This window comes from Mirounga leonina, unplaced genomic scaffold (genome assembly GCF_011800145.1).
Source record: "Mirounga leonina isolate KUSES-001 unplaced genomic scaffold, KU_Mleo_1.0 Mir_93, whole genome shotgun sequence".
NCBI classification, from domain to species: Eukaryota; Metazoa; Chordata; class Mammalia; order Carnivora; family Phocidae; genus Mirounga; species Mirounga leonina.
The window spans coordinates 13,697,091-13,719,022 of NW_023270854.1; the positions used below are offsets into that span (position 1 = coordinate 13,697,091).

Consider the following 21,932-nt stretch of genomic DNA (forward strand, 5'->3'; position numbering starts at 1 on the left):
CGCGGCCCCTGCGGAGCCCGCGGAGGCCGGGCTGGAGACGCAGAGACCGGAGCCCGCCCGCGGGCAGGGCGGCTCCGAGGGGCGCCGAGAGCCGCTGCGGGTCCCCGGCCGCTCAGCGCCGTGCCCCTGTCGCGCCGGCCTCGGCCTCCCCCTGCTCCTGCACCGGCCGCGACGCCTTGTCGGGCCCGGGGGCGCCGCGCTCCTGCAGCCCCCCGCCCGCGCGCGCGTCCAGGCCGGCGCACGGGTCCGGGAAGCGCGGCGCGAGGCCGGCGAACGAGTCGCAGCGCGGCGGGCTCTCCTCCTGCACCGGGCGGCCCACCGGCTCCCCCGCGCCGCTGCCCGGCCCTGCCGGGCCCTCCTGGGAGTTCTGGCTGACGTAGACCACGATGATGTCGCCCTTGAAGTTCATCACCTGCCCGCTGGAAATAAACGTGGAGTTACTGTTTCCAGTCACATTTCCTACAAGGGGAGAGGAAGAGAGAACACGCAGAAGGTGAGTCATCAAGTCTTGATGAGAACTTGGTCTTGTGAGAGGGAAGTTTCCCAAGGAAACAGGCTGTTCTAGCAGCGGAACACTCCCTTGGGGCGCCTGGGGGGCTCAGTCCTTAAGCGTCTAAAGTGCATCGGACACTCCCTTGGGGCGCCTGGGTGGCTCAGTCCTTAAGCGTCTGCCTTCGGCTCAGGTCATGGTCCCAGGGTCCTGGGATCGAGCCCCGCATCGAGCCCCGCATCGAGCCCCGCATCGGGCTCTCCCGCCTCTACTCCCCCTGCCTGTGCTCCTCTCTCACTGTGTCTCTCTCTGTCAAATAAATAAATAAAATCTTTAAAATAAATAAATAAAGTGCATCGGACACTCCCACTGGTTCCTTCATTTGTCAGCTCACCAGGACCGACTGAGGCAGAAGAAGGAGGGAGAGAGAAGGCAAAAGAGAAGCAAGACTACGGGCCATGCTACAGTTTTGTCGTCTGCCACATGGGACTCAGGATACCGGCAGGAGAGCACACCAGGTGTTAGACTGTAACAGGTGCAGCCGTTACCTGGGAAAGGGTGTGCGTCCGGGAGATGCACCGGCTGCAAACAGCCAGTGGCCTGGCTGTGGCCAAGTGCATCAGTAAGGGAATGCACCGCTGGAGGGAAGGTCGTTGCCTGATAGGACCCTGGAGCCCACCAGCCCAGCCTCCCCGGTGACCAGATTGTCACACCTTTGTACTTCCACAGAGGTCCCTAATAGTTCAGCCCTGGAGGGCCATGGGTCCACCCAGGCTCAGTATTTAGCAGAGGTTAAATCAATTTCCTTAACACCTTTAACTCCTGGAACAAAAGAGATTCATAAGACTAAAATGGAAAAAAGAAATCCTATAAATCACTCTTTCCTTCTGAACCCTGAGAGGTGATTGGTCCCTAGGGGGTCTACCATCACTTCTTTGTGGGTGACTAGATTTGACCAGTCTTGAATTGATGAGCCTTTGGGGAAACAAATAGAAAGTTCAACAAGTGTTAGGAAACTTGCTATTCTTATTACTCTTCTATTTTAAAAATTGATAACTCTAGAAATGACCCAGGTGAAAATAAATGCCATAAACCAAGCAGATGCAGAAATGTCCCAACACTCAGTATCAGAAACAGAATCTTTCATACTGAGAAGAGATGAACATCAAAATAGCTCCTCACTGTTAACTTCCTCATTTTTTCTTATCTACTGTGACTCAGCTTTAATAATTTATACAACTTTTCTATCACCACTCCACAAGAAGAGATTTTCCCCAAGTTTGGAAAGCATATTTTGGATGGTCTGACTAAAATACCAACAGCCTACAGGAAATCCCATTGGGGAGCCTTCCCTCCACCCACAAAGTACCTTCAGAGAAGCTGAGATGGAGGCCCAGTGACCCAGGAAACTATAAGGATTTCAAATGAAAACAGATTTCAAGTGTGAGCAACAAATCAAAAAGATTTATGACTCATGCTATTTCTCTCATAGGCAGTTGTATGGGGTATATTTCAAGATGGTGGTGGGGATTTATTTGCCTAATGACCCCCCACCCAAGCAACAAGGGGGAGGCCAGCTAGTGTTTCCATTCACCAGCTACCTGGATCACTCCATGTCCTCTGAAATATACCAACAGGTGCTCCTAACATACGGTGTACTCTATGCTAGGAGTCTACTTTCTAGTATGTCTATGTCTTTCTTCTCCCACCAGTTACCGAGTTAGTTCTCAGTTCTGTTTTTACCAGTTGAACTCATTAGGAAATCTAATTAACTATATATTTTGTAAAGTGGTGAAATGTAAGTGTGATAAAAAAGGGGAACTGTTTCTGTAAAAACTCAAGTGAATGCAAGACCCAAATAAAAGTGAGTCACACTCAACGCAAAAGACAACATCCACAAACGGCTGAACTAGTAGGTAAGGAGACATGGGCAAGAGAACTGTTGAAAAAAGATACAAAACAAAACACATGAAAAGGGCAGAAGGATCCTGGGCTCAAATTTGCTTTGTAAATGTCTACAATTTCTCATGCCACACTAAAGACAGAGAGAGTGGAAATTAAGATCACGAGGTTAATGTAAAAAAAAAAAAAAACTATCATCAGCCAACACATATGGCCCTTTACTAAAAATAATCCTTGTGAATGTTATGTGTTTTAAGTTTAAAAAGATGCCCAAGATATGGACTTGTAAATGACGGCTCCAAGTAACTCAGCAACTACTGACCCAGCGCTGGTACCGGGGCCTCTCCTGTGGTGGCAGCAGGAGTGAGACCGTGGCACGGAAGTCCTCCCAGTCGAGAGATCACTAGTTAACAGAAGTCAAAGTGAGAGGGGCGCCTGGGTGGCTCAGTCGTTAAGCGTCTGCGTTCGGCTCAGGTCATGGTCCCAGGGTCCTGGGATGGAGCCCCGCATCGGGCTCCCTGCTCTGCGGGAAGCCTGCTTCTCCCTCTCCCACTCCCCCTGCTTGTGTTCCCTCTCTCGCTGTCGCTCTCTCTGTCATATAAATAAATAAATTCTAAAAAAAAAAAAGTGAGAAATTAACAACAGTATGAAGATACCACCAACATTCTATTCTAATTTAAATATACCATGTTTGTTTACTAAAAGCAATTTAAAAAGCTGTTTAAAAGTATGATTTTCTCGGTCTATTATTACAACATCAGTGACTGCTGGTTCTGTTGGTCTCAGTAGAATAATGGAGTGCTAACAGAGGGCATCACTAGCCCCTGTGTGATTGACTTATGGCTTTGAATTTAATCTCCCATCTTCTTCGTCCTCTTCATACGGAGATTTATCTACTGATGTCATGGTATATACGACTTCTCCCTCATTTTAAATTTTATTTCCCAACAAATCATCCTCATGAATCCACACGCTGTTGTTTACCTTCTTCCTGGTCAGAATCTTCAGTTTGTCTGAGCTCAAGTCAAAGCCCATTTTTTCTTATCATCTTGCACATCAAGATCTTGTTTAATTATTCACATTAAGAATTTCATCCCATGCCAATTTACCTCGGGGCAAACAATATCTTTGATATATCCCATAGGATCTATATTCTTTTTTTCCATCTAAAATGGAACTCAAATCCTTTTGCCTAAGATATATTTAGACATTTCAGGATCCTCTGACTCAGACTGGATCAAGAATATTATTCTTTTGGGGGTGGGGGAGGGACAGAATGGGGGGTGGACAAGAACAAGGCCTTTAATTTCCTGATAATTAGGATGTAAAGAAAAGGTATCTAGAAAAGTAAGATTCTAAAGCAATTTTATTCTTCACATTTTCTTTTTTTTTTTTTTTACTCAAGGTACAATTAATGACAAAAACCACCTTCGACCAAGTCCAAGCCCATTCCGTACTGCCGACTTTTATGAGAGTAGTAAACTGGTACAGACTAGAACTTCCTTCAAAAGCTCTACTGATCTGCCAACGACAGTAAGTGGCTACGGAGCTGTCTTCATGGGCACATGACCTGTGCAGTTAATGGTGCCCGACCCTCAGAAGGCCATGCTTGATTAAATGCTCTGCTGTCATCATCTTGGATTTCTTATTAATTTTTGCACATGGACGCCTCGTGTTTTCATTTTTCCCTGGGCTCTGGAAATGGTGAAGCGGGTCCTGAGCAGCAGGCAGCTCTTAGGAGTATTGCTCTGGGTTCTTCCCCCACACCAATGCTTTAATTCAGTGTCACTCTTTTTGGAGGTAACCTCTTATAAGTTGGATATCCTTCAGTATCGCAGAAGTGTTTGTGAATCTGATTTTCTGTACTGATAAAGAACTTGATGTTTGGGAGGACACTGAGTCCCAGAGGCTACTACAACAGGGATCCTATGACATGTTTCCCCAATGTTCAGAGCCACCTGTCATTTGTTGTGAAATGTTCGACACCAGCTTTCTGGTGTAGCACTGAGGCTCGTCCCTTTAAGAAAGTCTAGTGATGGTATCGATGGTACCTTTGATGCTCTGCCTATGTCTAGAGTCTTGGTTTCTTTAAAGTGCAATGAGAACCAAGCCACCTGCCAAGCAGTCTAAGTGCAGAATCCTTCTAGAGTTGTCTTCCCTCAACGTTCATAGTTGTCTCATCCACCTCAGCTTCAACAGCAAAAAGATTTTAGCAACTCATTCTTTGAATAGTCCCAAAGCACTGAACGGTTTTCACAGAAATAGTTCTCATGCTTTTCAAACTCACTTCTTTTTACCAGCTCACCAGTTTTAATAGGATCAACTCAGTCCCAGGACAGGGAACACCCATGGATTTAGTACGCACAGCCATTCACCAAGTGGGAGCAGAAGGGCCTGGGTGTTCTGGAGGGATCCATTAGGTGTGAGTAATCAGTGTGCTGTGGGCTTACTCTACAGAGGGAGGGAAGAATGTGTGCTAATCTATGTTTAGGTGTACACAGTTAAGAGAGCACCCATTATAGTAACAATAGTAATGGAAACAACGCCCCCAGTACAGAATTTATTGAGTGCTCCCTCCACGCCGGGCTGGGTGCATTGCAAACACCAGCTCGCAGCTACTTTGCATGGGAGCATTCCAGGCTGGCTTCTTTCTCCCCTCTCTGCCTTAAGGAGGGAAACTGTCAAAGAGCCTTCTTTTTTCATGGCTTGTCTTAATGCAGACTCACCTGCCAGTCATCTAATAATGTCAATGTCATCCTGATTTTGTGGTCTCTGAAGAGCAGAAGGTACTCACTGCTGACTAAAGGGATGAGTTTTCAGTCTAGGAGGGTAAGAAGTGGGAAGGGACAGAGGAGAGAGCAGGGGTCTGGAAGCTCTGGTCTGGTCCTGCTCGGCCCTCCCTCGCTGCGGGATTTGGGACAAGCCACCTAAGAACCTCTCCAGATTTCGGTGTGCTCATTTGTGAAATGAGAATCAAGTTTCAAGCCCTGCTAGCCTGGAGGATGCAGCTGCACAGAGTAGCACACAATACCTGTTAAATGAAAGAAGAAGTGAATGAATGAACACCCGCAGGATGGTGTAAGGTTCAAACGAAGATGGATTTGAAAATGCTCGGGGAATCGCAGAGAATCAGTCACAGGGACGCTGATGGCATTACTGCTCCCGGCAGGTGGACCTCCAAGGGAGAGAGATGGGGGGAATGTGCTGGGCAGTAATGTTATTTTTCCATCCGTGTCTTGTTGGCGGATCTCAACGTGTCTTAAGGACCAAGAGGGCACTTTCCTCCAGAAATCTAACCAACTTTTGTTTTCTTTGCTGAACTAATTCATCATTATGACTGTCACTGGTTTGAACACTCGTCTATATCGTTCTGCACTAAACCCCCATAGTCTTGTTTCTCCTCACACAAGTCAGTGATGACTTGCCTGTAGCACAGGGTTTAGAATGAGTTGGTAATATCCTTCTCCTGTAATACACGTAAGTCCTGAATTGTCCTTCTCAATAGCAAATAATTCCTTACAATGTGCTTTCTACCTTTTAGGACAGAAAGGTGTTTAGGGTTATGCAAGTAGACCAGAGAGGGCAAGTCAGTGGGTCCCCATGTCAGCAAGTTGCATGATTGTGTGGGTGCTGTTAGGCCTCCTTTTGGGCATGGCTGGATAGCTCCTGTAGTTGATATCTGCCCCAAAGGGGTAACTCTTCCCACTGAGGGCCAAGGAAGCCCCAGATTGTTCTGCTGTTCGGAGTGGGGGGGGGGGCGCGGAAGCCCTTGTTGGTAGCTGGTAAGGGGAAATATGAAAAGGGAAGGAGGGTGTAGATGAGGCTTATCCAAGATGCCTTACAAAGGCCTGAGACTTTTAGTCTATTCAGCCTCCAGGAATCCAAGGCAAAGCAAGGGCCCGTCACTACCCCCTTCCTTCCCTTCCTCGGCTGTCCTTCTGACACCTTTCCCTGGCTAGGCTGCCCCTGGCATTGATCTTAACTTTACTGTCACTTGAGAAAAAAGATGGGGTTGGAGGTATATGAAGGAAAGAGCTTTCCTCACAAAAGAACCGGGGATAGTGAAAATAGTACCTTCTGGAGACAGCTGGTGGAAGGGAGGTGACCCATAGGCCAAGGTAGCCATCCCTTGCTGCACAGACCCTAGTGTCCCTGCCCATGGAACTTTCTGGGCCTGGCCTGGCTACGGCCCCTCGCTCAGCCAGAGTAGTCAGCTATCCCAGACCCTTATTCTGCGGCACACTGGAGAGTCTCCAACACACAGTGAACAAAGGAAATCAATATTGATGGCGCCAATTTAATGGCAGCAGAACAGCGGCTTAAGGTACAGACCTCACAAGCAGATGATCAGGAGGTCAAAATAGTCTCCTCATCTCTCAACACGAGGGGACTGGGACTTGTATTTGAGGCTACCTAAAAGTGGGATTTGAGAGCCAGAATGACAGGAGGATTTTTCCTAAATTAGAAAGTTTGAAGAATTTCTAACATTTAAAATGGGTTGGTTGGGTTAACATTAATATTTAATGTGACTTAACTAACAATATCTTCAGGTAACTCGAGACAGTTAAAAATAGCATTGAAGTCAACAGAAACAATGGACAAATGAAGTGTCCCATCCTAACCAGAAAGATGTCTACACTTTGCTAAGTCCATGCTTGACATGGCGGCTCCATGGAATCTCTCTTTCTTGGGCAGAGAAAAACAAGCTTTGTTTTAAGAACTCAGTCTCTGCAGAATTCACATTTTTAAGCAAGGTAATACACACTCTTCTTCCCAAAAGCTTATTATGTTGTTTAAAATGCATAACGTATGAATATTAAATCACAAGAACTATAGCAAATAATACCACCCAATTGTCATGTAGATTTTCTCCCAAGGAACAGCACTAAAAATATACACAAATACACTCAAACTACCCAGGCTACATGGAGTTCTTTTGGAATTTTTTAAAAACTTATATTTAACCCATATGCTTCTCATGTGATTTTCCTTTTTATGGAAATGCAAGCTCTGTTTTAGGCATTTGGAAGAAACTGAGTATATGATGATGATAAGGGAAGGGAAGCAGTATTTAATAGTTCCATTCTGAATCATGCTTGAAAGTTACTTAGAATGGCTTACGAATGAAACTCTTCCAAAATGAGCCCCATTAGAACAGAGAGAAAGCAAGCAGGACTGAATTAAAGTATACAGTAACTAAGTTTTTCATATACTTTGAAAGAATGCATCGACTTTTAGTATCAATGAATATTGCCAAACAACCAAATAATAAAATATCATTCTTAACTTACACGGTTAATGAGCTAATACTTGCCCTTGCAGTACTTAGCTAAAAGCGAAACACAAGCTAGGGGATGGCATTCCAACCAGAAAGAAGAGAAAGTTAGAACTAGATAGAGTGTCGTCCATTGCTTGGGGGAGGGGGAGGGAAAGGAAGAAAATTAAGGTAGGAGAACCTTTATCTGTCTTTTCAGGATGGAAACAGATGGTCAAAGATAGTCATTTCAAGAGAGGGGGAACCAGGGATGGGAGACTGAGGCTGGGGAGAAATGGGGTCAGGCAGGTGCCTTTCAACCTCCAGTGCCCTGGGCTCCCAGGAATCAGCCTTGGTGTGCACTGCCATTTGGATGAACCAGCTCACCTTGCCTCCTCTGCCCAGGACACTGAGGTCCGTCCAGGACAGCTCAGGCCAGTCCTTCCATCCCCTGCTTGGCCTCCAGCTCTCAGAACAGACTAAAAATGTGGGAGGCTGAGAGTGACTTTAGGGAACAAACAGGGAGATATGGTCTCCTGTTCCTCTAGTTACTCATGACTGGCTGAATGGATGACCTTCACACCCTGTGACTAAGCCACCTCGCGAGATACTGGAAAGATCAGGTGTGGCGAAGGTCATGGAAATCCCCACTGAATGGCGTGCTACCTAGAGCCCGTTGTTGATAAAGGTGTGCGCCTGCCGGGCTCAGTGAGAAAGACAGAAAGTGCACAGAAGGGCGGGGGGCGAGGGTGGCCGCTCAGCCAGCACACCTGCCCTCCCTGGTTCCAAAGTAGCACAGGAGTTGCGACTTGAAGGACAGGAGGAGGGGGCGCTCTGGAAAAGGGGACAGTGTGCGGACAGGGCAGCTCACACTAGCAGAAGCACATGACAGAGCAGAAGAGGCAAGTGAGAGGTGTCTGTAGTAAAAGGGGCTGGCTTTGGCCAAAACTTAGGTTGGGGGGCTTGGGGGAGAGAAGGCCGAGGGGTGGCAGGTTGGGGGGGAGGTGGGGTGCGGAAGGGGCAGCAGGCGGGGTGGGGGCAGGGGCGGCAGGCTGCCCAAGGCCTTACTGTCTCACGTTACTGATTTCTTCAGTTGTCCATTCCCTGACCTCAATCTCTACTTGTTTTGCCGGTTTTCCCAAGTCTCTGGGGCTCAGTAGACCCTCAATAAAGATATGATAGAAAAACAAATATGTAGTTGCTGTTCATTAATAACCACCGTGGACCCTATAAATAAACAACTGTTTCCAACTCCAAAGCAGCTGAAGCAAGAAAGCGATTTCAGGAGCCAAAAGCAAGCCCCCGGCCACTACAGACGCATTAGTTGTAAGAAGTGATTCTTTCTTTCACATGAACGAATTTTCAGGACACAGTGAGAATTCTCCAAACTCCAGGTGAAAGGATTTGTAACCAAGGGCGCCTCCATTATGTCATCAGGGTAGTAATTTAAGATGTAAATTAAGAAATGGTTTTATAAGACATAACCAAATATATGTTTTTCCCGTATTGGTCTTTGCTAATCATTCTTACCGTTCTTGAAGGGTTATAACATTGCTAGAATAACCTTAACATTGGATATTATTTTCAAAAGTTACACTTGTAGAACTGTTTGAAGAACCATCATTTTCTTCAAAGGGATGCTGAGAGCAAAGGAGATACTCATCCTTACTGAGGAAGTGCCCAATCATGTCATTTGATTTGGTTGTGTGTGTGTGTGTTTTAAATACCCACAAATAAAAATCTAAAACCTAATAAAAAAGGCCACCTCTTTCAAGTCCCCAAGAGCAACAGTGGCTTTCAGGAGATCAAATAGGATTAGACTCCTTCTGATCTTTCACCCAACCTCCATCCTCTTTCACACATTTTATAGAACATAAATAATGACAATCTTTAAAAAAAAAAAAAGCAATAATGAGAAAGAGCTATTTTGACCAGACACCAGAAGGCCTGCTCATGTAGAAGTAATTATGGGGAGAAGAGCATGGCCTCAAAACTGAATCTGGCCGCCGCTCCTCCTGGGGCGAGAATGAATTTGGCCCTCTTGCTGGCACCCACAGGCAGACTCTCCACAGATGGGTCGCATGGCGAAGCACCAGACGAGGAGAGAGAAAGCAGTGTAAACTTCCTGCAAAGCAGCACCATTTAGTTGATGACACACTATTTTTTTTCTTTTTTTAGTGCTGGAGAAATAAATGGTAATGAAAACCAGACTAGGGCACTGAGATCTGGCTTTTGACTTCAGGACACTAAGGGAAAAAAAAAAAATCTCTTTAAATTTGGCCAAGTCTTTTCTTCCAACAGCTGCTGACGATTTTCACACAGTGGCAAACATCACCTTCCTGGCGTCACTAACGGAAAAACTGGTCTGCCCCTGGCCATGGTACCAGGACACGGTCACTGCTACGCTCAGCTCGGGCCTCCCCACGCCACCCCCCCCCCCCGCAGCCCCCTAAACTCGTGTTCTTGTATGTCTCTATGACCAACAGGAAGAAAATTAACTACTAAAAAAAGAAATGGAATTATACAAAGGAACAAGAGAACCAAACTTTTAGTTATGGAAATTCCTTAAAATCTTAATGTGGAGGTCTTCGGAAGGAAAAACAAATCAGTTCTTTGAAAAATATCCCCCAATGTATCTCCTCCTTTCAATCTGACTGAGAACTGATGTCATAGAATTTACACATCAGTGGATTTGTATGGTTGCAGCAAAACCACAAAGCTTGGAAGACAGATGAAAGTACATTGTTCTACCAAATAAGCCAGGGGCAGCCATCAGCAACATGAGGCAGGAGGGTCTCTGTGTTCAGGGCAGGATCTAGCTACCTCAGGGTTATAAAATAATTCAAACAGCAGCTGCTAGCACTACTTGCTGTCTAAATAAAGAGGCAGGAATGAAAAAGAAAAGGCATCCCAGGATAAAGGAGGTCCACGAATGGGCTTTTTGCTTTTTTCTTTTTGAGGGTGGGAGGATTCTGTGCAGCCCCTTAAATAGCATATATCCATATATTCATTTTTCTGGAGAGAGTATCTACAGCTGTCAGAAGATTCTCAAAGAGATCCCCGACCCCCGCCATGTGGTAAACAGTACCCAGAGCCCTCACCATCAGTGGCAGATTTCCCTCTAACTACATCATCAAACAGATGGTGTTTTACCCTTGTGAAAAAAAAAAAAGTTATAATATTATAATTGGTGGGCTATTCATGCTCAAGCAGTGCTGCAGTGATAAATCTCTATAACGATTTTAAATTGTAAAATGATCCTCCTGGTTCCATAAATATATTACATGCAGCGGTTGTAAAAGGGGCTTCTCATATAAAGCATCAAAGAACAGCTTTGGTGCATCATTAATTTGGTATAGAACCAACAAGCTACTCTGAATAAATATTAATTAATTAAGGATTAACTGAACAGTGTTGTTTGTCCCCCTGACAATTACAAAAGCTTTCTCAGGGGAGATGTGAGGTAGAGGCTGCTTTAAAGACAAAAACAAAACCCCGAGATCTGAGGCAATGCCTCAACGACAGGGGATCCCGAGGTCAATGTGGACGTTGCCCCCAGATGGTCAGTGCTGGGCACGGGGCACGTGGAAGAGAAGAGACGGCCCCCCGGGTGGGGACAGGGGGCACAATCCACAGCCTCAATGTGGGGACTGAATCAAAACCCACCCTGCCAAGAGGCCTATCAGGAGACCAGGTTCGAGTGGCATCCTCCCCATGTTAGCGTCCTTCTTCCCCAAACGGTCTGTGCCCCTTGCCTCCAGACACTGCACCAGGAACAGGCCTCTCTGCTCAGAAGCGAGAGAGAGCAGGACATCACTTACCAGACGCAGGTGGCTGGTCGCTGGAGGCGCTTCCAGACCCAGGGCCCCCCCGCACGGAGCCGGGGAGCCTTCGGTCAGCCCCGTCGGTGGGCTGGCCAGGCCCGGCGGCGGCATCTTCGGGCGCAAGGCTCATGCCATAGGCACACTGGGGCAAGGGTCCGCTTTGCGGCGAAGCCATGCGGGGTTCCCGGGCCTCCCCAGGCGGGTTCCCACAGTTTGCACAGCCCTCTGCCGAGCTGCCGCGGGCTGCCCCCCAGTGGGGGCAATGGCCACCCTCCACTTCTTTTTGCAAGTCCTTTTCGGAGGCCGTGGGAATCCAATCAGTCCTGCACGGGGGCTCGGCGAAATGGCAGCTTTCAGAATCGGCCAGGCTCTCTGTCCCAGTGAAGCACTGGCTCAAACTGTCATTCTCCCCCACCTCCAGGGGCTCAGGGAAAGGGGGTGTGGACTTGCTCCCAGGCTGAGTGAGGAACAGCGAAGAGTCTGGGGTCTGGGAGGGCCTGTCCACATACTCGTCTTCCATGGGAATGTGCCGGAAGGGGTCCCCCTCGAGCTCGCTGACCAAGGGGAGCACCCTGGCCCGGGGCCCGCCGCCCGCACACGCACCCTCACAGACACCGCCACTGTCTGGACAGCACATATCTTCAGAGAACATCTTCTCTTCCAGAGTCAGCAGTAGGGCACCTTCACAAATTTCACGCTGACTAGAGGCTTCCACGTGAGGGTTGCTGAAATTGTTGCCCAAGGACTCCTGCTGATGTAAATTCAGAAGGCAGAAGTATTAATACCCAGAGTTATTAGAACGTCTTTCTGCTAAACATGGCTGAAAATGGTTCAGAATAATGATTTCCACCATAACAAGGACATAACAAACACTCATTATGGCGCTTTATTTGTGTTATTTACAATTCCAGAGCGGGGAGAACCCTAAAATGGAATATGGGAACCAGGGAGTCAAACCGCATTTCAAACGAATAGCATGTTTACACTAAAGCAAAGCGAAGCGCTAACTCAAGTAACTTTAGAACACAGTACTTTGTCCAAATACATTCAATCTAAATTAAAAAAAAAAATACTGTAAACAAATAAGGAACTCTAGTTAGTAGCTTTGTTTTCTCTGTAGTATGGTTTAATAATTCTGAAAGTACTTTCTGTGTATTCTGGCACTGAGCAAATGAGTAAACATATTGAGAATAATAGGAGCCGGGCTTCGTCCTGTTGGAGAAGGAAAGATTCAAATCCAGGGAAGGGAAAGACCAAATGAATCCTGTGGTGTTGGGACTGGAACTGGAAGAATCAGGAGGAGCTCACGGTTTAAAATATATATTCTTTATGCCACAGACAATAGATCTAAGGGACATAATGGGATAATCAAAGATATTTTTAATATCACATGTGGATCAGATAATAGTTGGTACCACGATTACATTTCTTGATTTTGATAAATGTACTATGGTTATGTAAGAGAATGTGCTTGTTCTCAAGAAAATCACACTGAAGTATTTAAGGGTACAGAAGCATGATGTCTGCCATTCACTCTAAAATGGTCCATGAATAAACACACACATATACACACAGAGAGCAAATGATAATGCAATGTGATAAAGTGCAAGCAGTTGGTGGGTCTGAGTTTAGCATGTGTGGCAGTTGGGTTTTTTTTTTTTTTTTGGTACTATTCTCACTGCTTTTCTATAATTTTGATTATATCAAAATGAAAAGTTAGCAAAATAACTAAAGAGTAGAGGGAAATGGCAGGTCCTTCCTCCTTGGAACCTGTCCTAGGCAATCAAGATCAGCGCTAGAACAACAACATAAATAATGTATGTTCACAGAGATGAGGAGGGGAAGGAAATGCAAAGAAAAGAGCATTTACAATGGGCACCCACTTGGGCTTTGGGTTATTCTGCGGGGATCAATCCTGGGATTTGAGGTTCCACCCCTCAAGGAAGGACCCCGTTCACAGTGGGTGAACTAATAACAGCCACATCAGCCTAAACCATTAAAAGGATGTTAAGGAGGCAACTTAAGACTTAAATTTACCTTATTTCCACTTAGGCGGCCGCAAGCCTCATTGACCCAGTGCCACAAATTAGCTAGAAAAACAAAGGATAAGAACTTGATATTATTTCATCTAATTCAGTATTATCAATCACTATGTCAGCTCAGTATTTCTTTAAACACAGGCCTCTGCAAGTCTTTCAGTGAGAGTTCCTGAAAGTGAAAACATTTAAAAGAAAAATCAACCAATTCAAAGACTCCTCCTCCCCCAAACAGAACTTTCTGATCTATGGAAAGCAAAGCATCCTCTGGCTAATGTTCCACTGAACTCCTCTGGGCACACTCAGAGCTGCTGTTAGGACTGGAAGCATTCTCATTCCCTTTGCCGCTTTCCCGTGACTCCGAGGGACGGGGCGAGGCACTGCAGGGGAATGACGAAGACACAGGTCCAGGCATTGCCCTTCCAGTAGACTAGCTCACATGGATGTACGATAAAGGAAAAGGGCAGACCGGAAGGTGGTCAGACCCCAATGAGCTCCAGGGGGCCTCAAATCCTTTTCCACTATACCTGGTTGCTTCTCAGGAGGAAGAGTTATGTTCCGTGGCATAAACAAAGCACATCTCCCATTAACTTTTAAAAACAGAAGTGACGGGATTCCTGAGCAGCTTAATTAGTTAAGCATCTGCTTTCGGCTCAGGGCTCAGGTCATGATCTCAGGGTCCTAGGATGGAGTCCTGCATCAGGCTGCCTGCTCAGCGGGGAGTCTGCTTTTTCCTCTCACTCTCCCTCTGCGTGCTCTCTCTCTCTCTCCAATAAATAAATAAAACCTTTTTTTAAAAAAAGTCAGATCTACGAACTGAAAAAAACCTATGAATTTATGTTCTACAAAGATACAACTTTACCCCACTTCCACTGACTATTTGATGCTAAATTCACTATAAACACTGAAGCGGGAGGCTGTCCATTGTCCAGGAGATGATCAGGTCATGATAATCCCTATCACCTGAACTTGCCCGGTTCATTTCACTTCCCTGAGTCTCAGTTTCTCCATCACGAAACGGGAGAAATAGCAGTGCCTGCCTCCTGGTGCCGTTGTGATTTTGTGAGTACGTGTAAAATGCGTAAGTGGGGCTGGCCCAGAATAAATGTTCAATATATGTCAGGTATTGCTAGCATCTTCATAATTATTCTTGCTTCCTTTCTATAGTTTTGAAATTACATAAAGTTACACCAAATTAAAGGAAATTTGTAGCTCTTCCCTTGTAGGGATCAGTACTAGATAATCACAAATGGTACTAAAAAATGACATTTGTACACGAGGAGATATTCATTTCTCTCCTGGATGCCTGCAAAAGCCCTCCTAACTGGTGTGTCTGCATCCAGTCTTACTGTACCCCCGAATTTGTTTTCTATCCTACAACCAGAGGGCTAGTTTTACTTCTCTTTGCTAAGGACCAGGAGCGAGCCTGCAGGGCTGCATCATCTGGCCCTGGCTTCCCTTTCCAGTGTTTCTCACGCTGGCTCTGACTTTCAGCACCAGCTGCATGAACCTTAGCCAATTCCAGAGGGCTTTCAGGGCTCAGCTCCTGGTCTCCTCTGGGAGGCCCTTGCTGGCCCCAAGGTCAGACCACCCCTGTCATCTGCTCACCTGGAGCTCTGCAACTTCCCTTTCAGCACTCGGCCTCATTCTGGGGGCCTCAACCTGCCGTGCCCACTTCCCCAACAAGAGCACTCGCTGTGTGCCGCTCAGTAAGGAGCCCCCAGGGCCAGTCCTGCCCCCGAAGGGGGGGGGGGTCCCATGAACGGATGAAGAGAGGGCTAACAGCTCTACCTCCTGATTCGGTAACTGGTAGGCCCATTGTCCTTCTCACTGATAAGATATGGCAGGAAGAGATTATTGCAGAGACCAAAAAAAAAAAAAAAAAATGTCAGAAATCTGTTTATCTCACATAAATGTGACTCCACGAGTGATCCTCATCATCTGAACATGCATTATTCAAAACCCTTGTTACCAGGTTGCTAGGGAAGTGGAGCGGCATCAAATAAAAATACTCAATAATGAGTAGATTCTTAAAAAAAGTCATTTAACACTGTCCTCTGCTTAACATAGGCATCTCCAAACACCATCTTCCCTCTTTAAGACTTTTGATGGCCCAGTGTTATATAACGTGACGTTAGTGGAAAGAGCAAGACAGGCAGGGTTTCAGGAAGTTCATGCATGTGATGCAGGAGCACTGATCAAACCACAGCAAAGCAGAGGTGGACGTGATAAACCCCTGAGCAACCCAAAAGGGAAAAAAGGATAGTAAGACAACAGTGCTCCTAGAGAAGGCGATCTGACCACGAAAGCATAAAGAAATCTCTTGAGGAATCTTTTCTTAAAAATGACACTCTTGGGGCACCTGGGTGGCTCAGTCGGTTAAGCATCTGCCTTCGGCTCAGGTCATGATCCCAGGGTCCTGGGATCGAGCCCCGCATCGGGGTCCCTGCTCCATGGGAAGCCTGCTTCTCCCTCTCCCTCTGCCCCTGTCCCCCTGCTCATGAGCACGCGCTCTCTCTCTCTCAAATAAATAAATAAAATCTTTTTTAAAAATGACATTCTATTAGCCTTGTGTAAATGTCAAATATGCCGTAATGTTAAAAAGGCACTATCAAATAACTGTTTGTGAAGAAATGATTTCCAAGAAACAAGGTAACCCCGAATGATTGGCTATAAGAATGAGCACTTAAGGGGCGCCTGGGAGGCTCAGTCGGTTGAGCGTCTGCCTTCGGCTCGGGTCATGGTCCCGGAGTCCTGGGATTGGGCCCCGTGTTGGGCTCCATGCTCGGCGGGGAGCCTGCTTCTCCCTCTCCCTCTGCCTGCCTGCCTCCTTGTAATCTCTCTCTCTCTGTCAAATAAATAAATAAATAATCTTTAAAAAAAAAAAAAAAAGAATGAGCACTTAAATTTTACTGAAAACAAGAAAACTTATTTTCATAATTTTATACTCATATTTTAAGGTAAGACCCCAATCAAAACTTCCTGTCTGCCATTTACCCGAACACTTGTTTCTATTTTAAGTGGGTGCATCAAACATGTTGGTATTCTTGGATGAAGGCAACCCATTCATACCTAATGATACATGATCTACCTGCCACGAACACACAGCTTACAAGTCATCAGCTTCCTGAACCTGGCGTATTTTGTTTGCTTACACATCCACAGGCACCATGGATTTTTGTTTATTTGGCCAGAGAACAATGAATTAGGTATAAAGGGTATTTCTCCTTGGTTTAACTGTAACCACTGTCAAGGCACTTACTCGAGGCTGATCACCAGAGACAGTCATGGGCAGTATGTGCATCTTCCAAAGCATACACCTAGAAATGCATCTCCTTTCTTTAAGCTTAATTTTCAAAAACCAGCGTAGACACAGTACCTGTTAGCACCTTCCCTTTTTTCCTATAATAAACACCAAAGATGACAGCAGCAACCAATGCCACGGATATGAAGAGAAGCAGAATAATTAAACTGGGCAAGTAAATCGGGGGTTCTGCATTGGAAGAAAATGAGAAAAAGGTGTTAAAGAGTATTTAATTTAATTCTCTGATTATTTTCATTCTTGTTTAAAAACAAAACCCTCGGGTGCCTGGGTGGCTCAGATGGTTAAGCGTCTGCCTTCGGCTCAGGTCATGATCCCAGGGTCCTGGGATCGAGTCCCGCATCGGGCTCCCTGCTCCTTGGGAGCCTGCTCCTCCCTCTGTTTCTCTCTCTCTCTCTCTCTATCATGAATAAATAAATAAAATCTAAAAAAATTAAAAATAAAATAAAATAAAATAAAAACAAAACCCTCTGAGTCAAGGCCCAGAATCAAGGATGTTGGTCTGGCATCGGAGAAGGAGGACGGTCCCTGACTCTAGGTGTGAGGAGAGTTTGCTCACTTCCAGAAGGGCGAAACCACACTGCAGCCAGCCCCATGCTTGGCGTCACTCCGCGGGAGGCCAGCCCATGACCATCTTTAAAAGTGGCTACTTTAGGGGGCGCCTGGGTGGCTCAGTCGTTAAGCGTCTGCCTTCGGCTCAGGTCATGATCCCAGGATCCTGGGATCGAGCCCCGCATCGGGCTCCCTGCTCGGCGGGAAGCCTGCTTCTCCCTCTCCCACTCCCCCTGCTTGTGTTCCCTCTCTCGCTGTGTCTCTCTCTGTCAAATAAATAAAATCTTTAAAAAAAAAAAAAGTGGCTAGTTTAGGGGCGTCTGGGTGACTCAGATGGTTAAGCGTCACCTTTGGCTCAGGTCATGATCTCGGGGTCCCGGGATAGAGTCCCGCATCTGGCTCCCTGCTCAGCAGGGAGTCTGCTTCTCCCTCTGCCTGCCGCCCCAACCCCCCGCTTGTGCTCTCTCTCTAATAAATAAATTAAATCTTTAATAAATAAATAAGTAAAAGTGGCCACTTTATCACAACTCTAATTGTCTTGACCACGCCATCCAGTTCCATCTTTGCTTACCTACAGAACACCTCAATCTCTCCAGGTGGATGGCCTCTGAGGCCAAAGGAAGCCCCTTATCATATCTCTTTCCAAAGAACAACGTGGCACCAGGGTTCTGCTGGTCATGAGAACAGAACCACAGCCATCCTGCGAAGCGTTTCAGTATTTCATCTACAACACAACATGGACTTAACCATTTCTCCCATCCTCCTTGATCGCTTCCTTGCTAGAACCTTTATATTATGAAGTCTTGGTTTATGTGCCCTGGTTTCTGGGAGTCTCACCTCTCCACTCCTTCTCTTTTGTTTAAAGTAACTTTTTATTCCCTCCGTTATTTTCAATGTTATCTTTAAAATGGTCTTTTTTACATGCTACTCTGGGTAACTCCATATCCATAATGCTTAGATATCCTCCTGTTTCCCAAAATGTCAAATCTAAACCCCTGATTTTCTTAGTTCTTTAACCCCATTAAACCGTGGCCTGGCTTCTTCCTGCCGTGTGTCCATTTCCAGCGTTGCCTATCTGGACCCAGCTCTGCACAATCTCACGCCCCCAGGCAACCAGCATCCACCATGAACTGTCAACTTTCTTTCAGGCTTTGAAACTGTACTTAAGATAAACTTGATCTACAAAATGTGCCCTACATAATGATAGCTATATTCTAACCCTGGTTGGTGACCAAAATCTCCCACAGACACCCCCACTGGGACCGCCACAATCCTGCCATATTTGGGCATTTTAATTCACGTTTGTAGCTCAGTTTCTGTTCTTTCTTTTCTTGTATATACGGATTCTTTATTAGTTATCCATTTCAGAGCAGGAAATTTTCAAGTAACAACATATCTGGAGTTAAAATACTGATAAAATTGACCACAGCTAAGATGGTCTTGATGAAGAGGGAGAGGTGAACCCCTTCAGACACAGCATGTAATTCGGAAGAAATCTAGAATTGCTGACTAGACTGGGCACATCTACAGCCAACGAGCTCTGTTTAAACATACCTCTTGGAGGCTTTGCTGATGACAGAGAAGAACTACAAACCACATCAGATTTATCCGTCCCATGATGTACTTCTGCCTCTCCAAGAATGCTACAGCTGTAGAGGTAAAGGTAGTTAAGTGCTTTGCTTTTATAATCTTTCTTAAAAAACAAAACAAAACATGTACTAAAAGGCTCTACTCTGCTAGATTGCTAGCTTCTTCAGGAGAAGAACTGAGAGGTCTTCCTGCATGTTTGAATTCCCAGTGTCTGTCCACACCTCGGAAGGGTGGACCAATGAATACGCAAAAGTAAGCACCACCAGGATTCTCTAAGAACCACTCTGACACTATGGTCCAAAAGAGCGTGTATTGGTGTCCTCGGTGAAGAAGATTCCAAATGCCTCAATTGCCTTTGGTAGAGTGATAAACTTTTGATGAAAGCTCTTTTGAAGCTGAAAACACAAAAAATCTTTTCAACATCCAATAAAACTTGGATAAGTGGATCAGAAAATTAGTATCTAATGAGAATTAATATATTGCGGGGGGACGCCTGGGTGGCTCAGCTGGTTAAGCATCTGACTCTTGGTTTCAGCTCAAGTCATGATCTCAGTGTAGTGAGATCGAGCCCCGTGTCAGGCTCTGCACTCAGCAGGGAGTCTTCCTGAAGATTCTCTCCCTCCCTCTCCCTTAGCCCCTTGCCCCCACTCTCTCTCTCTCTCTAAAATAAATAAATAAACCTTTAAAAAAATATTAGGACTATATTAGTATTTAATTATAAGCATGCAATGGAAGGACCCAGAAATTCCTCTCTCTATATAGATATATATGTATATATCTATATATATATATACACACACACTATATACATATAATTCCACTACATACACACACATACACACATACTCACATTAAGTGTGAAACCCAGTATATATATATGATGATTCATTGCAGAATTATTTATTACCATGACAGACTAGAAACTACCTGAATGACTACCAATAGGGAATTTATTAAGTAAAATTAAGGTACATCTTTATGGTACATCTCTACCAAGATAAATTACGGTACAAACCAAGAGTTGGCAGCAAATGTCTTCTAAGCTACAAGAAGCCATGAAGATCTAAGTGAACAAATACAGAATGAGCTTCCTTTAGCATATATTATGTTAAAAAAACCCAAGGTGTTTAGCGTATGCAAACATTTATATACACAGGATACCTCTCTTTGCACACACACTACACACACACATTTCTGGACCAACAAACCAGTGATGCAGGGAAGCTGGGAAGCATGGGAGTGGCGAGTGAAGGATAATAAACATTGTAAATCATTTTCAAGTAACCAAAGTCAGTAAAAGGACAAAAGAAGCTGCAACTGTAAGTCAAAGATTTGGTCCAACTGAATCTGAAAAGCAATATGGAGTTCCTATCGCACATGAGGCTGAAGGTGAGTTGGACTGGCTTATTTTCCCCATGCCGAATTGACAGAATTTTCCCATTCTGAAACTGGGTTTGAGCGGAAGCCTCACCAAATGGAATCAGTCCGGTTTCAACCTAGTCTTGAGACAGTTCAGGTTGAGTATAAAATCAACACACTCTCCTGGCTCCTCTGCAGTTGCCACTTACTTGGTCCAGGGTTTGCATTTCTCGGTGGAAGAAAAGGCATCAGAGAAGTAGCCCACTAGGCAGGGCTTGCAAATAGTGTCCTTGTTGAGCTGCACTGTCAAAAAAATGAACGGACAAAGGACAAGCATAACAAACAAGGACACTTAGAGATCGGCCAGGATGATGTTCCTGAGGACCAGAGATCAGGAGCTGCCCCCTGTGCCTCTGGCCCCCCATTCCCATCCCTTTCCTCCTGGCTTCAGAGGGCCCCGGTCCCAGCAGAAGGTTACAGACTTGTGTTCAGCAAGGTAACGAACATCAGTATTTGAGTTAGGTACTGACCCTTGGCTGTTCAGAGCCACTGTCCTGGTCACCGATCCTCTGTTTCCTAGCTGGGGAGCCTGCTGTCTCCTTTATTTTCACCAGGCACATGTCTGCCCACCCCTTTCAGCCTTTTGGGATTGTATCAGTCTTCGTCTACAGAGAATCACAGCCCTTTTCCTGCCTTGAAGGGAAACTTCCTGTCCTGACTCCTTCGAACCCAGATAAGTCTTCAAACACTAGAGTGATGGTAACACACTTTTTTCAAACAAAAACAAACCCCCCTCAAAAAAAAAAACAAAAAAAAAACAAAGGCCATACAGTAAATATCTTAGGTTTTGCAGGGCCTCTGATTTCTGCTGTAATTACTTGCAGCATGAAAGCATCATAGACAATATGTAAACAAAGAGACGTGCCTGTGTTCCAATTGAACTCTATTTATACCAACACAAGTGGTGGGATGGATTTTGGATCCCTGCCTTAAGCCACAGCAGTGAAAGCAGGAATTGATCCTGGTTAGGAAGCTTTCTTTAGTTCTCTCACATTCCTCACCAACTACATTATCAAAATAGGACATGTCTCCAATTTCCTACATCTACTAGCCTCACTGCAACTGACACATGATGACCCTTTGGTAATTCCGATAAAGAAGAACATTGGCTTCCACATGGTATCATAATCAGGCAATTGACTAGTGCCAAAACCACAATTTACTCCTGAAATTAGTAGCACTTCTGTGATTTATTGTCATAAATAAAACACTAAAATAAGGAATTACATTTTCTTTGTCCAAAGTCAATGGGAAGTGCATTCTTAATTTCTGCAATTGCCTCAATAAGCAGGGTACCCCCCCAGTCTAGTAATCTGAGTCACCTTGTAATGATCTTAACAAAAGCCCAGTTAACATCTAGCTGCTCACATGAATTCAAGCAGCTTTTTACAATATTAACACAGTCTAGAAGAGTAACCCTTAAAAACAAAGAGACTTCCTAAGGAGCCACAAGTCACACATAGCCTTAAGGGCATTAAATCCATGCACTTGACTTCCACATTGACTCTTTGAAATGCTGACCTGCCAGGGGCATCCTGCAGGT

The 21,932-nt window shown here is 45.4% G+C and overlaps 1 protein-coding gene across 1 annotated transcript in view; it reads right to left on the reverse strand.

Moving 5' to 3' along the window:
- Nucleotides 1-6: 6 nt before the first annotated feature.
- Nucleotides 7-21,932, reverse strand: part of TNFRSF11A (TNF receptor superfamily member 11a) — a 51,391-nt gene continuing 29,465 nt past the window's right edge. The window contains exons 5-10 of the mRNA XM_034996269.1: nucleotides 20,539-20,632; nucleotides 18,935-19,029; nucleotides 16,886-16,999; nucleotides 13,508-13,560; nucleotides 11,468-12,218; nucleotides 7-459 (exon numbers count right to left, since the gene is read on the reverse strand). Of these exons, the coding sequence (XP_034852160.1) occupies nucleotides 113-459; nucleotides 11,468-12,218; nucleotides 13,508-13,560; nucleotides 16,886-16,999; nucleotides 18,935-19,029; nucleotides 20,539-20,632 (1,454 nt within the window). The 3' untranslated portion in view covers nucleotides 7-112. The remainder of the gene's footprint in view (nucleotides 460-11,467; nucleotides 12,219-13,507; nucleotides 13,561-16,885; nucleotides 17,000-18,934; nucleotides 19,030-20,538; nucleotides 20,633-21,932) is intronic.